The sequence below is a fragment of the Moschus berezovskii genome, chromosome 3, assembly GCF_049115385.1.
Source record: "Moschus berezovskii isolate FMDL1 chromosome 3, NW_MosBer_1.0, whole genome shotgun sequence".
Lineage (NCBI taxonomy): Eukaryota > Metazoa > Chordata > Mammalia > Artiodactyla > Moschidae > Moschus > Moschus berezovskii.
In genome coordinates, this window is record NC_142462.1 from 97,213,067 (window position 1) to 97,230,181 (window position 17,115).

Genomic DNA, 17,115 nt, shown 5'->3' on the forward strand with positions numbered 1-17,115 from the left:
GGTATTAGCCAGCAGTATGAACTTAGGTAATTCACAAGACTTTTGTAGCTCTTGTTTCCCAGGATTGGATCATCATGACCTACCTTGTCCAGTTGAAAATGATTAAATACGTGTGGAAGCTCTTTGTGAACTATTAGGTGCCACAACGATAAGGGGAGGTTGTTATTTCTGTGTCTTTATTTTATTTTATTAATTTCTGGATCCCTTCCACTGGCTCTCATATCCCTACCTCATGCATATCCTGGATACCTTTTCCATTGCACCTTCCTCCAAAGAAGACAGTGAAAGTATTACAAATATTTAACAGCTTCTAGAAGAATATCTGTATTTGATAGTTGGGAGCAGAGGGAGAAGGCTTTTATTTTGTCCATTTTCTCTATTTACACATATGTGAGGAGTACAGTTTCTGTTTCTTTCAACTTCCTGAGACTTTAGAATGTGGAATATGTGGATACAAATGACCAATAGCAATCATCTAAATTTCAGTTGCTTTTTGTCCCACTTGTTCTGGTAGGCTCCCAAACTCTAGCAGCACACCAGCCCACACCAGTCTCCTAAGCATTCTTGGGGGTCTCTGATCAGATAGCACAAAGTTGATTTCTACCTTCTACTTTTCTTTTTTCTACCTAGTGCCATTTCTTCTAGTTATGACTCTGCTCAATTGACATTACTGCATTCACTGGGTTCTGTCCCACTTTCTACTACTGTTGAAAAACTGGGCTTTGGGAAATGTCAAATACAACAGCAGAAGTGTTACTGAGATATATCAGATGGAACAGAGTCTTTGGAAAAAGTTCTTTCAATTTGTGCTTATATTTCACACCCTTGGTTTCAAATATGAATTCAAGAGATGACGAGACAAATCAGAGTGATAGACCCAAGACCAGGTCAGAATTTCCATTTCCTTCCAGGACTAACCTTTTTTTTTTTTTTTTTTTTGTAGCCAAACTTGAGATACCTACTTTCTTAAGTCTTCTCATGGCAGAACCAGAAGTTCAGTTCACCAGACATCCCTAATATATAAGAGGTGAACAAAGTGTATTCTTAACTCTGGCATCAGAAAGCTTTAAGAGATGAAGCTTTCCTTAGGAACAATACCTGGATAAGTGCTGGAGCCTATGGAAGCTGAGACTCAAAGGTCTGTGAGCTGTCAGTTACCAACTTTATTGCTGGTGGGTGAGGGTGGAGAGGAAAGAAAGAAGGAGAGAGATGCCATGAGGGTAAGGTAGGACTTGGTCCTACAAAGATAACAGTATGAGAGAAACCTGTGGGATTGGGGAAGCTGAAACGGTCTTAAGTCTTAAAGGTGATTTTAACTAGATTCCTGTGTAATTCCTATATTCTTGTCCATTTGGAAAGAACTTTAGACTGTCAGAGAGCAAAGATTATAGAAGGCTTAAGTCAATGTCACTCAGATTTTATGAAGAGGAGTTCCAGCTGACATCTGGGTTATGTATGGAAGAAAACCAGCTAAGCCTCAATCTGGGAATATTTCTAGAAATTTCATTCCATGTTGTGGTACACTGAAGAGGCAAGAATTCAGCCAACGGAAACTGTGTGTGTGTGTGTGCACGTGTGTGTGTGTTTAGTTGTTCAGTCGTGTCTGTCTCTTTGCGACCCCATGGACTGTAGCCTGCCAGACTCCTCTATCCACAGAATTTTCTAGGTAAGAATACTTGAATTGGTTGCTGTTTCCTATGCCAAGGAATCAACTGGTCAAATTAAATTGCCAATATTTGAACAAATTCCAAGGTGAACCTAGATTGGGTAAGTCATCTCCTTTTCTGGGAAAGTGTAATACCTTAGCAAATAGAAATGAAAGAGTTAAAATTTGATTTGAATATTAAAAGCATAAAAGCACTGTATTTGGAAGAGACACAAATAAGGAAAATCATATTATAGGATAAAAGTTCAGAAGCAGCAGAGAGAGATATTCAAGATCTTTTCCTGACTAAAGTAGGGAAGGTAAATTAAGGGCTTAGTATGGAAAACATTCAGGGTCTGGGCAATAAACTCTTATAGGGAAGAGACTCATATTAGTATGTGAAGAATTGGCAGTCATAGACTAGGTCAAATAAAAACAAAATGGGGACACCATGATTTGGGGTCTCTTGTGTTGAAATATACTGGGAGAAATCTCCCAGAGGTAGAGAGGTAGAGGAAGTCATGAGACAGTTTGCACCAACCTGGGGATTGTGGACTTGAGAAGGAAGTAGTGGCATAGAACAGAAGAGCTTGGTTGTTTGGAGATAGATGGCTGTGGGCAAAGAGAATGAGACTGCCGTTTATGGTTTCTCATCGTCACACAGGGGATTGTCAAAATCCTGCCAGTTTGGTTATTGGTATTCGTTGTATCAGTGCAAAAGCTCATTTGCCCAGAGGTCTTGTCCCCTATGCCTCAGGAAGCTTCTAGGCTCCAGCACCTTGCCTTTAAAACTCTTTTCAGTTTGGCACTGCTCAGCATTAGTAAAGTAGAATGGATAGAGACCAATGCATAGATGACAGCTTCCCAGGCCCAGAACCAGGACTCTTTATTAAATAGGACATCCAAGATGGAGAGGAGCACGGTCAGAAAATAAAAGGTGAACAGGATGAGGAAGATGGCAAGAGACTTCAGGGCGGCAGAGTGAGCTTCCGGGCTGGAGTTGGAGCGGCCTGTGTGAAGGTCTTTCATCTGTTTCTGATGGCGGGATAATAAGGCCATGAGCAAGACTGTGGAGGCCAGGAACAGGAGGAAAGGAATAACCAACACAACTACTTTCTGAAGTGTGGAAAAATCCCACAGGAATGTCTCAAGTCTCTCAAGCATGGTGCTGTTTCTAGGGAAATGCTTCATGGAGATGAATTGAATATTGATGTAATAACTAGTAGTTGAAAAGATGGTAGACGCACAAGAAACCAGTAGAGAGCCCAGCAACAGCCGAGGAACCCATCTCACAATTCTCCACTTCAGCCAGAGGAAGATGGGGTGGCTGAAGAAGGAGACTTTGACACAGTAGAAGACAGCAAGCAAGCTGGTCAACCAGAAGGAAAGGATGTTAGTAAATTCCCAGACGATCCCGAAATACTGAAAATTGTAATTATGGTGGAAGTGGGAGCCAAAGTTGTGCAGCATCGATGCCCACAGTTGACAGAAGCGGCAGATGCCCAGGCTGGTGAGAATCATGTCCACAGGTGGCAGCCTTTGAGCCTGCACCCACTCTCTGCCCAGTGCTATGACAATCAGGCTGCTCTGCCCAGTTATTGTCAAGAACTCGAGCATATAGATGATCATGAAGAAGACAGAGAGTTGGCTGGTTATCATCCTTCTATTCCAAAGAAACTTCCTGGGCATGTACTCAGAATCTCTGCCACAGTTTCCAGTTTGGGACCAGGTTCCTATCCCCATTAGTGTTTCATACAAGGAAATACCTACCTCCCGATGTAAATTTTCCCTGGCTTATTTTTAACTTTGCCATTTTCCTAGCTGCAGGATTTGTTTATGCTTTGCTTGCTGGTTTGTTATCAGGCCTAGATGCAGGGAAATGTGGTTGGAATGTGGACTCTTACTTCTGAGGTGATTTGATTATTCCCATATAAGACATCCCTATTTCATAACCATGCTGCTTATATCTTTTGAGGTGTATTTAGCTTATTTTGCCATCATTTCAATAGGATAGTCTCATGCTTTATACCTAAAACTTGAACTACAGGAAAGATAAATCCTTCTCTGTCCATTCATGTCCTCGGTAATGTTTCTAGTCTTCTCACTAAGTGCTGTAACAATGTCAACTTCAAAAACCCTGTCTCCCCAGCTTCTGCAGCTGCTGGGAGCAGATGCCACAATCAAAGTTTGAACCTCTCTAATGTGTGCACTCAGCCAGTCAGTCATATCTGAGTCTTTGTGACCCAACGGACTGTACCCCACCAGGCCCCTCTTTCTGTGGGATTTCCCAGGCAAGAATACTGGAGTGGGTTGCCATTTCCTTCTCCAGGGGATCTTCCTAATCCAGGGATGGAACCTAGGTCTCCTGCTTGGCAGGAGGATTCTTTATCACTGAACCACCTGGGAAGTCAGTGAGTCTATGTAAGAAACAATATAGAAAATCTTTGCTGTGAGAGTCAACCCAAGAAAGTGCGGGAAGCTGAGATCTTCAAGTCTCCTCATCTAAGATGGGCAATTTTCTTTGCTGCCTCTTGGACTTCTTAACTCAGAGAAATCACCTCACAGTGCCCACTCATTCCCTAAAATTAAGAGGTGGCTTCCTTGGCTATTGTTTTGCTGATTCCAGTACCTTGAGCTCAGGTTTTATATATCTTTAGGATATAGAAAAGCTATGTGTATATCCACTTGTCCCATTATCATCACTGTTTTTCTGTTTTTCCCTTATGTGGTGAGGCTGTTTGTCACTGCTCCCACTGCTCAAGATGAACTGAAAGAGGGCCCTCTTACCACTGGTAAACAATTTTTAAACGTGATATCTACTGAAGGGAGCAGCCTAAAGGACTTGCTCTCTTTGTTCATTTCTGTAGCTATTGTCATTGAGCTTCCCCTTCCCTGATCAGCCTGTGGAGACAAAGGGAATTGCTGATGATCCTACCTTCAAATCTCCCTGCCTCTGGTGTAATCTGGTTCTGTGAAATTGTGACTCGCTGTAACGTCCCCACTAGATATTTCTGGAAGTGACTCCTGTGGGCTCGCAATCGAGTCTGACCCCAGTGGATGCAGGATGGGCTGCTCTGTCAGGCAGCTGCTGAGTCTAGTCACCTGGCAGGTGCTTCCCTGTGCAGCTGTGGGGCCTGGTTTGGGCTGCACCACCTCTTACTTGTGCTCTTGCTGCTCAAAACTCCACCCTGAAAGGCCCTGAGGCTGAGGGAACTAGCCAGCTGTCTGTGGGGGGAGCAGCCCAGACTGAACTGTTTCACTCTGAGCTGCTTGAGGAAACTTGGAAGTTTAACTCTTTGCGGGTCTATCTTTGTAGTCTCACTGGAAGCAAATTTGATTTGCAGCTCTCCAAACAACTACAATGGTGGCTCAGACAGTACAGAATCTGCCTGCCAGGCAGGAGACCTGGGTTAGATTCCTGGGTTGGGAAGATTCCTGGAGAAGGGAATGGCAACCCACTCCAATATTTTTGCCTAGAAAGTCCCTTGGACAGAGGATCCTGGTGAGCTAAAGTCTACTGGATCACAAAGAGTCAGACACGACTGATCAACTAACTAACTCTTTCACTTTCAAACAACTACAATAGCACCCACTTGAGGCAAGCTCTTTTTCTATCAAGATTCTAGGCCCACATTCCAAGTATTCAATGTTGCTACTGTGGAAGTGAATGCCTGGTGGGGGGTGGCACCTTGGAATAAAAGACAGTGATTGAAAACCTCAGAGACTCACATTGATTATGGCAGAAACCAACACAATTGTAAACTAATTATCTTCCAATTAAAAATAAACTAAAAAAAAAGAAGAAAACCCAATTTTTCTAGGCCATTAGTTAATAAATCTATCCTTTTCCTGTTGAATTTCCTTAGCACCTTTATTGAAAAATATAAATGTTGGTTTATATGGAGTCTCTAGTCTTCTCAACTTATCTATGTGTATAAATGTTCACCAGGGTTCCTCAGTGGCTCAGCGGTAAAGAATCTGTCTGTACTGCAGGAGATGTGGGTTCAATTCAGGGTTGGGAAGATCTCATGGAGAAGGAAATGGCAATTTACTCCAGTATTCTTGCAAGGAAAATCCCATGGGCAGAAGAGCCTGCTGGGCTACAGTCCATGGGGTGAGTGGCTGAGGACACATAAATGTTCACCAATACAATTTTAAAAAAAGAAAACCTCAGGGACAAAAAGAGCCTTCTAAGCAGGGAACTTGTGAATTTGTAGTCTTTTGATGCTATTTTGGACAACCGATAAACTACACATTGGGCTTCCCTGGTGGCTCAGGGGTAAAGAATCCACCTGCCAATGCAAGAGACGTGGATTTGATCCCTGAGTCAGGAAGATCCCCTGGAGAAGGAAATGACAACCCACTCCAGTATTCTTGCCTGGAAAATCTCATGGACAGAGGAGCCTGGTGGGCTACAGTCTATCAGGTCACAAAAGAATCGGACACGACTTAGTGACTAAACAACACAGAGACATCAAAACTACACATTACTTCTAAATATCTAAATATTTAGGAATCCATAGCTATGTAGGCAGAACAAAAAATGAATTCAGAAAATAAGTTCTGGAAAACTACACCAGGTAGACACCAAATATTTAATTAATGCCTTCAAAATTGAGAGGATAATTCTGATAATTACAGTTGACAAAGGAGACAAAGTGAAAGTCATTGACCCTATGTGTGATAAGCACCAAGTCTGGATGCACTTTTGGTCATTCAAGGAAGAAAAAAGCAGAAGTAATCCAATATGAACCTTAGCATCCTTGAACATAAATCAAGAAGCCACTGATGCAAAGGTAAACTACACTTAAAAATTACACTGGGAAATAGAATATTAGAAAGCATCTGATCTACATATTCAAAAAAATGAAAGAAGCAGGAAATTTTAAAAGGGAGGTGACAAAACAATAGTTTGCAATTAAAAGATGAATTTTGGTTTACATGGATCCAGATATAAGAGGGGAGAAAGATGAGAGAAGGAGTGATGGTAAGTGAAATACGCAACAAAAGCATTACTATCTGTTTTCTTCCCTCGATACACCAGGCACATTGCCTTCTGTATACACTGCCTTATTCTGAGAACCCACAGGATCCAGGACTACTGCACTCCACAGGGGCACTCTCTATAATGATAGTGGCCACTCAAATAACCTAGATTCTCTTTGTGCAAGTTTGAACGTGAGACATATAAAGTGAGTCCCTAACTGGCGGTTGATGTTCCCTGGAGTTAGCAGTTCAAAGGCTGGCTCTTTTCTTGTGTATGCGTGTGAATCTTGCCGAGCAAACTCAGATCAGCAGCTAGAACACGACAGCCCCTAGTAGGTACTTAGAAAATAGCTGTTGAATGTAGGATGAGTACAAGAAGAGCAGAGCATATATCCTACTGAATCACAAGAGCAAGGGCCTTGAAAATCATAAAACCAACCTCCTAGCATAATCAAGAAAATGCACACATGTGATTACAATCTTATGTCATTCGAATTATTGAAATTGACAAAGATGCTAAATTGGCAGCTAGCTTTTAGGGAAAAACTTGTGGCTTGGGCATTTAATATGAACTCATGCTTCAAAATTGAATGGGACAAAAGGTGATTATAAGTTCCCCGTAGGTGACTTTGTGGAGAGTGGTTCCTGTGATCAGCAGTTCTGTGAATGCACATTTATTGATCAGTGTTTGGACCAGTGAGAATGGCAAAGGGACCCCAAGTAAATACAATATAAACTCAACAATGTGACTGCCACATTGTGAGTACAATGTGGTAGTTTATTTACATTTTAATGTCTTCCTCCCAGAATATTCACATCCTTATGCCCAAAACCTGTGAATATGTTACTGTTTGTGCAAAAGGGACTACAGATGCGATTAAGTTAAGGATGCTAAAATAGGGAGATTATCCCAGGAAACCTGGGTGTGCCCAATGTAATTACGAAGGTCTTTATAAGAGGAGGCAGGAAAGTGAGAATCAGAGAAGTAGACGATGCAATCAGAAAAATCAGAGTCCTGAGTCAAGGAATCCAGGGGAAGCTTCGTTTCAGTTCCTTTTTGCCAGGATGTATTTATTCTGTGGAGGAAGAGTGCATCCATCCTTGAAGGCTGTGGGAAACATGATTTTGTTCTCATTTTAAAATGAAGATCACATTTTTGTTTACCTCTCTTTTTCCCCTTCCTAAAAAATAGGACTCCTTTCCTCATAGGTTTGTCATGAAGTTTCACCTTTGACCCTTGTTAAAGCAATACCAAATCAGACCCCCCAAAGGTGGAACCAGATGTTTCCCAATTAGCCAAATACATTTTCTTCCTTGTGTTACTGGCATTCAAGAAAAGTCAGAATTGAATTTTTTTGGTGTGGCGATGGTTCCCGAAGCACTTGAAAAGAATATCTAATAATAACTAATGTGGTCCAAGCATAGGATCCAAACTCATTCTCTCTTCTATTTCGAATTCTGTCACCAACCTATGCAGCCTGAAGGAAGTTCATTTTTTTCTCTGCTTTTTATCACATTCTTTAAGTAAGAATCATAACATTAATTTGTTTAGTCTCCAATTATTGAATGTACACATTACTGAAACCCTGGGAGCATGTACCCAGTCAACTGGCAAATTGCAAATTATAGAAGCTACAAGAACTCTAATTTAATACTAAAATGATCCCATCCAAAGGCCTTAGGCAAAATTCTGACAAAAAGGAGTTAAAGACTATCCTCGCCATCAACAGCAAAACGACTGTGATTCAGGTGATATAACTTCGCTCACCATTGCCTCCGTTTTCATCGCTCTTCCCATGCACTGGCCCTGATGCTTTAGAACCCTTCAAGACTCAAGGTGCAGAGCCTCTGGTGATCTGAGATAATGTGCAGGAGAATAACTCTCTCCTGCTCCTGTTACATTCAATTAGAGAGGAACAAAAGCCAAGCACACCTCCAGAGCCTCAGAGATACTTTATTTTGTCTTTCTCCCTCGGACATAGCACAACTCCATGAGACCGGGTGGGGTTAAGGCAGAAAGATTAAGTACCACCCTCAGAGACACTCCTCTATTACAGGGTCTAAAGCTAAGATTCCTATGGATTAACAGTATTAGAATCTTTTGGAGAATAATTAGAAATGCAAATTCATGAACTCTATCACACAAACTGAATCAGAGCGTCTGGGAGTAGGACACAACAATCTGAATTTTAACCAGCCTGCTAAGTGATTTTGATGCTTCATACAGTTTGAGAATCATTGATTTAAAACACTTCATGTCTGGGACTGCCCTGGGGGCCCAGTGGTTAAGACTCTGTACTTGCACTGCAGGATTCAGTCTCTGCTCAGGGAAGTTCCACGTGCTGTGCTGTGTGATATGACCAAAAAAAATAAAAATGAATAGAGAAACATAAACAAATCATGCCTGGTTTCTTCTAACCTGGGGAGTACTCAGGGTAATAGGGTTATAGGAATGGGCTACCCCATGGCCACTTCTCTAGAAACTCCAGTTAAATAGGTTTATTTGACTTCAATGGAAGGTACCACGTTGCACCAAACTGAGACTTTCTCAACATATAAAAGAAGTGAAGTCTTTGATTTGGTTTTTAATAAATGCTATCCCACTGTGAAAATTTCCTTGTTCTAGTTTTGGGGCAGCATAAAATTTTCAAAGGTTGAAAAGAGAGATTCTGGAATAAATCTTTACTAAAAATATGTGGTAATGGGAAGCGAGAGGTAGGTTGACTACAGGAGAGCTGTAAGAACCCTACACTTGGTTACCTTCTGGGTCTTTCTCAACTACAACTACAAGATCAGTAATGCATCAGCCAGCGCTGGGCGTACATAGTGGTGCCATCATCAAGGATCACTTGGGTGGTCTGGACCACCAACGGATCTGACTAGGGAAAAAAAAAAAACCAGAACATGGAAAGTGAAATTGGCAAGATGGGAAGACAGGAAGATAAAGAAAAAAGGAGTGAGAATTGAAGAGAAAGAGGACATACATTCTCAAACCTTCTGCCTTTGTTCCATTTTAGAATTAGGAGCTGTTCACAGGCTCTCTAGACCCTATTTGGAGAGGTAAAAAAGGACTATGTGGAGTTTGAAAACAAGCATTTCTCAAGGATAAAGATGTCAACCACATGTGACTATCCTGCTGGGACCAGCCACTTTCACCCATACGTTCATGCTCATAAATTCATACATTTAAAAGATCAATAATAGAAAGCCTTTGTATGGTGTGAATGACCTAGTAGAGGAGGGAAGTTGATGATTTCAAGAGAAAAAGAAAGAGAGAGAATGAAAAATTCTGGACCTTTGTCTTTAGTAAGCAAGAGGTGGTAAGGTTTAATAAAGTAGAAGAGTTGGCCTTTGCTCTATGAAAGGATATTTCCCCCTAGAAGTGACAGGAAAAGAAGTATAGACACGGTGGTAATATGTAGATGTTCCTTTCTTATTATGCCCCCTTTATTTATTTATCTATTTTCAGTGAAGTAGGAAGTAAGGTTCCCTGATTTTAGAATGAAGAAGGGACCAAATTGTTGGAATTTGTTTACTTATTTTTTATTTATTTATTTTTTTGGCCACACCACGTGTCATGTGGGGTCTTGGTTCCCCAACCAGGGATTGCACTTGCCTTGCTCCCTGCATTAGAAGCCCAGGGCCTTAACCACTTAGCCATCAGGGAAGTCCTAAATGTTGGAATTTAAAGACAGAGGCTAATTTGTGCAGTAGATACTAGGGTCAAAGACACCTTTCAGAACTCTAAAGGGCAGTGCTTACATAGACTAGTCAGTGAGGAGCTGTGGCATCCATGGTTATGAAAATGTGCTGCTCAGGTTTCCTGCTGCTGAGAATGTAATGGACTGGTGGCCCCACTTCCAGATCCTCAATTATGTTTGCAAGAAAAACCATGCTTCCCATGGGCTGCACTCACCTAGTGATGGAGCGTGGTAGAAGTAAAAGGAGGAATAGTGCAGATTCATTCCTGTGAAATGGGGGACTCCTCAACTGTGACTTTGGCTCAAGGACACTCTTCATTCATGCCAGAACTTTCTTAGAACTGCCCTTCAGTCTAAGAAGCTTACTACATAACCCTCTTTCTTCCCTCTACCCTTCACAGAGGTCAAGACTCTTCTCAGTCTGGATTCTATCTTTGTCTTCTCCAGCTTCTTCTACTTTTTGTTTCACAGACGTTTCTCCAATAAATCTCTTGCGTATCTAATACTATTTTGGAGTCTGCTCTTTGGAAGTCTGAACTAATATATAAGTGGTACCAGGAGTTGTATGAAAAACCGGTTATCAGTTGGGGTTTGGGCTGACTCACTCATTTACAAGCAGGCAAACAGAACCTGATACGAGGGTTATTTAGGGCACAGATCCCAGGGTCGGGGAGATCCCCTGGAAAAGGAAATGACAACCCACTTCAGTGTTCTTGCCTGGAAAATTTCATGGACAGAGGAGCCTGGTAGGCTTCATGGGGTTACAAAGAGTTGGACATGACTAAACTCGCACAAACACTAGGGCACAGATAATCCCTGGCAGAATATGGTAGTCTGGATGCTAAATATTTCATTAGTGGTGAAATAAGTCAGACAGAGAAAGACAAATATTGTATAACATATGTGAAATATACAAAAGCCAAATTCACGGAAATAAGAATTGAATGGTGGTTGCTAGGGGTTGAGGGGTGAGGAAAATGGGGCTATGTTTTTCAAAGCAGATAAATGTCCAACTCTAAGATGGATAAGTTCTGGAGATCTAACATACAGCATGCTGACTATAGTTAACAGCACTGTATTATATACTTGAAAATTGCTAAGAGACTAGATCTTAAATGTATCACCAGAAAAAGAATGGCAAATATGTGATGGGATGAAAGGGTTAATTAACTTTATTGTGGTGATCATTTTATGATATACACCTGTATCAAATTATCATGCTTTACACCTTAGCTTAGATACACTTGTATAATTTTTCAGTAAGGCTGGAAAAAATAATGGATTCACCCCACAGTTGAAAAGATAAGTGAACTTAAAGAAATAACAACGGAATATACCTGAAACCCCTTGAAAAACCTGTATGCAGGTCAGGAAGTAACAGTTGGAACTGGACATGGAACAACACACTGGATCCAAATAGGAAAAGGAGTACCTCAAGGCTATATATTGTCATCCTGCTTATTTAACTTATATGCAGAGTACATCATGAGAAACGCTGGGCTGGAAGAAGCACAAGCTGGAATCAAGATTGCCAGAGAAATATCAACAACATCGGATATGCAGATGACATCACCCTTATGGCAGAAAGTGAAGAAAAACTAAAGAGCCTTGTGATGAAAGTGAAAGAGGAGAGTGAAAAAGTTGGCTTAAAGCTCAACATTCAGAAAATTAAGATCATGGCATCCAATCCCATCACTTCATGCCCAATAGATGGGGAAGCAGTGGAAACAGTTGATGACTTTATTTTTCTGGGCTCCAAGATTGCTGCAGATAGTGATTGTAGCCATGAAATCAAAAGACACTTACTCCTTGGAAGGAAAGTTATGACCAACCTAGACAGCATATTAAAAATCAGAGACATTACTTTGCCAACAAAGTCCATCTAGTCAAGGCTATGGTTTTTCCAGAGGTCATGTATGGATGTGAGAGTTGGACTAAAAAGAAAGCTGAGCACTGAAGAATTGATGCTTTTGAACTGTGGTATTGGAGAATACTCTTGAGAGTCCCTTGGACTGCAAGGAGATCCAACCAGTCCATCCTAAAGGAGATCAGTCATGGTTGTTCATTGGTAGGACTGATGTTGAAGCTGAAACTCCAATACTTTCACCACCTGATGCAAAGAGTTGACTCATTTGAAAAGTCCCTGATGTTGGGAAAGATTGAGGGCAGGAGGAGAAGGGAACGACAGAGGATGAGATGGTTGGATGGCATCACCGACTCGATGGACATGGGTTTGGGTGGACTCCGAGAGTTGGTGATGGACAGGGAGGCCTGGCATGCTGTGGTTCATGGGGTCACAAAGAGTCAGACACGACTGAGTGACTGAACTGAATACCTGAAACCAAACTCAGAGAGAATAAAAGCTAAGCCAAAGAGAGAGAGAGAGAGAGAGTGAACAGTGCTATAGAACAATTTCCAGTAGCCTAATATACATGCATCTGGAGTCCTTGAAGAAGATGAGTTGGGGGAGAAGGGAAGGAACAGAGAAACATTTGAAGATGCATTAAAAAAAAGAAAAGAACAATAGTAGTATCTGTAGAAAAACTGGAAAAATAAAATCTAATAAATCCAAACAATGAAATATTCACCGCTAAAAATAAATGAGTTATTAAGTCATGAAAAGAAATTGAAGAACCCTGAATGAAAGAAAGTGAAAGAAATTAATATGAAAAAGCTACATAGTTTGTAATTTCAATTGTATGACATTCTGAAAAAGGCAAACCTATGGAAGATCAGCAATTATCAGAGGTTGGGGGAGTATGGAGAATTCTTAGGGCAATGAAACTATTCTGTATGATACTCTAATGGTCAATACATGTCATTGTACATTTGGCAAACCCCACAGAATATATATCACCTCAAGTCAACCTTGATGCAAGTTAAGAACTTTGGGTGGTGTAGATTCACCAATTATAACTAGTGTTATTACTCTGGAGCAGTCTGTTGACAGTGGGGGAGGCTGTACATGTTGGGGGGGGCTGGGGTGGTGGGGTGACAAGAAGTATACAGGAACTTTGTGCTTTCTGTTCGATTTTGCTGTGAAACCTAAAACTCCTCTAACAAGTAAAATCTATTTTAAAAAAATAATGGTCAGAAAATTTTCCAAATTCATGAAAATTTTAAACTTACAGATCTAAGAATTTTTATGAACTCCAAACAAAAGAAACATGAAGATAATTATATCAAAGCTTATAATAATGAAATTACTTAAAACCAGCGCTAATGAGAAAACATAGTAGCCAGGGGGAAAAGATGAATTAAATAAAGAAGAAAACTAAGCATGATATAAGACTTCCTGTAGGAAACAATGAAATCCAGAAAGTAGTGGGGCAAAATTTTAATGCCCAGAAAGAAAATTTAAAACTTTCAACCTTAAATTCTATAACCATAGAAAAATATCTTTCAAAAATTCAGATAAAATGAATACTTTTTCAGACATATGAAAGCTGAAAGAATTCATCATTAGCTGACTGACCAGATCCAGTGCTGGCATTAACATGGAGAAATTGGATTATTAGTGGGAATGTGAAATGATGTTTTCCAAACACTTGGAAAATAGTTTGGCAGTTTCTTTACAAAGTTAAGCATATACCTACCAAGTTGTTTGTTGTTTAGTCACTAAGTCATGTCCAACTCTTTGCAACCAACCCATGGACTGCAGCATTCCAGGCTTCCCTGTCCCTCACTGTCTCCCAGAGTTTTCTCAACTTCACGTCCATTGAGTTGGTGATGCTATCTAACCATCTCATTTTCTGATGCCCCCCAAAAGAAGAGACATCACTTTGCCAACAAAGGTCCATCAGTCAAAGCTATGGCTTTTCCAGCAGTCATGTACAGATGTTAGAGTTGGATCATAAAGAAGTCTGAGCACCAAAGCATCAATGCTTTTGAAACGTGGTCCTGGAGAAGACTCATGAGAGTTCCTTGGACAGCAAGAAAAGCAATCCAGGTAACCCTAAAGGAAATCAACCCTGAATATTCACTGGAAGGACTGATGTTGAAGCTGAGACTCCAACACTTTGGCCACTTGATGCAAAGAGCCAACTCATTGGAAAAGACCCTGATGCTGGGAAAGATTGAGGTCAGGAGGAGAAGGGGATGACAGAGCATGAGATGGTTAGATCATTGACTCAATGGACATGAGTTTGAGCTAACCCCAGGAGATAATGAACGACAAGGAAGCCTGGCATGCTGCAGTCCATGGGTTTGTGAAGAGTCAGACACAACTTAGTGACAGAACAACAACAACACAGCAAGAAGAGCAATTAGCTTTATAGCCATGGCTCCCCAACCCCTAACCTGAAAGAGGATACTCTGGCTAAGAAAAGAGCCTCTCTTAAGGCCACAAGTGACAGTAGCGTCATAAGAGCCATAAGGTCATACGGGCTGGTGCCTCTCATTCCTACTTTATTCTTTGGAGCAAAATGAATTGTTTTTTTCTTCAAGAGGATGGTTTGATGAATATTCAGTGTGGCTGGATTGGGATAAATGATCTGCAACCCCTTCCTCATTCCTCTAGCTAATCAAGCCATCTGGAAGAATTACATGGCAATTCTTACCTTTCAATTTATCGTCTTTGAACCTCCCATCAGTAGAGAAGCTGCAAGCTTTCTCCTTGGGCAATTACCTCCATGGCCCCGAATGGTAATGCCAGCTTTTCAATTTGTTCATGGCAAAAATATTGGAGTCACTGCTTATTCCTTTATTTCATATCTCACATCCCATCCATTAGCAAATACAGGTATTCAAAGCCTATCACTTCTTATTACCTCTGCTACTAATATCCTGGAGCAAGCTGACATCTTCCTCACCTCAAAAAAGCTGCAATAGCCTTTCTGCCATCTCTGACTCTACTGTTGCCATCCACTATTTCTTCTCAACACAGTGTCCAGAGTGATCTGTTAAAAACGTAGCTACTGTGTTACTCCTCTGTACAAAATCCTCCAATACCTTCTCATATTATAATGGTCTACAAGACTCTACAAGGTTTTTTGCCTGGGTGATGATTACATAACTATTCACTGTAATTTACAATATATATATAATTGTACATAATATATATTATATATTTCTCTATTCATGTTTTATATTTCACAATAAAAAGAACTTTTAAAAGAAAATTTAAAAAATCTAATAAGAATGTTGATAACAAACAATTAACATCAAATCTAGGGAAATTTGTCTTGAAAGAGATCATCTAGAGTGGACCACAGCTCTGAAAAGTGGAGAGAAAGGATTAAATAAGGCATTAAAATGTAAACTGCAAAAAAAAAAAAAAAGACTCTATAGGATTTTTTCTTCCTCCAACCCCATCATTTCTCTGACCATGCAGGCTCCGTCTTCAGAGTCTATTGGGGTCTTTTTATCATTATTCCAAGTCCCACTTAATTACTTCTCCTTCTCCTCTTCTCCCTCTTCCTCCTCTTTCCCCACTTTCTTCTGGTTTCTAGTTTTTTGTTTCAACTCCTTCTGCTCTTTGCTCAAATATCCCCTTCAACAAGGAGACTTTATTTATCCTTTATTTAAGATTGCAATTTCTTCTTCCCTAGCCTCATTGGAAAAGACCCTGATGCTGGGAAAGATTGAAGGCAGGAAGAGAAGGGGATGACAGAGGATAAGGTGGTTGGATGGCATCACCGGCTCGATGGACATGAGTTTAAGCAAGCTCTGGGAGTTGGTGATGAACAGGGAACCCTGGCGTGCTGCAGTCCATGGAGTCACAAAGAGTCAGACACAACTGAACGACTGAACTGAACTGAACTGAAGCCCTATTTCACCAGTCCTATCCTACCTTCGGGCTTCCCTGGTGGCTCAGCTGGTAAAGAATCCTCGTGCAGTGGGAGGGATCTGGGTTCAATCTCTGGGTTGGGAAGATCCCCTGGAGATGGGAACAGCTACTCACTCCAGTATTCTGGCCTGGAGAATACCATGGACTGTGTAGTTTATGGGGTTGCAAAGAGTTGGCCATGACTGAGCAACTTTCATTCATCCCCTCTTCCTCCCTTTATTCTCATGGTACTTCTTCCCAACTGATATTCTGTACACTAAATTATTTGCTTCGTGTCTACTCTCTGCACCAGAATAGAAGTGTCATGATGACAGAAACTTTGTTTTATGCACTTAGGCAGTGCCTAAGTGTTCCCAGTGCCCACAGAAGTGATGGGATCAGAATAAGCCCAGTGAATATTTTCTTGAATGATCTATTGAATTTTGCTAATACTGGTTTAAGCGTAACTCCTCAGAAATATTTTCTTATCACAGAGGACCCTATGAAGGAATGTGTATCGGAAATATACCTCGTGTTGGGGAAATAATTCAACACAAATGCTAAAATGGTATTGAAACCATAAGGATCTTTTCATGGAGATAAGCAGCATCGGCATTTACGCAGCTGAAAGTTGCCACTGGGGGCAGTTTGCCCTTGTGTCTGGAGGATGTACTCTTTGATGAGTTATTTCATGGAGCAATAGTTCAAGATCTCATTTCACCACAGAGATAAATTTGTAAATAGTACCAGAAGTCAAAAGGAGAGGTGGTGAGGAAAATAAAGGGAGTACTTGACAAAAATGTCATTGGGTACAATAACTCCGTGATTATGAAATACGATAATAAACAATATGCTGTCGCTTTGAATATCCTGAAAGAATAGATCTGTACAAGATGTTCTTTTCCTCTTTTGCTGTCATGTGCTAAAATAGATTTTTTCAAATTACCTTGGAATGCAATGACCTGACTAGAGAATGTTTATCAGAGGAGAAGTCCACTCATCTCTCACCTCCCCTA

The 17,115-nt window shown here is 40.8% G+C and overlaps 1 protein-coding gene across 1 annotated transcript; it reads right to left on the reverse strand.

Moving 5' to 3' along the window:
- Positions 1 to 2,398: 2,398 nt before the first annotated feature.
- Positions 2,399 to 3,388, reverse strand: TAS2R16 (taste 2 receptor member 16). Its single transcript, XM_055420264.2, has one exon. The coding sequence runs from the start codon at positions 3,386 to 3,388 to the stop codon at positions 2,399 to 2,401; it is 990 nt and encodes a 329-aa protein (XP_055276239.2).
- Positions 3,389 to 17,115: the final 13,727 nt, after the last annotated feature.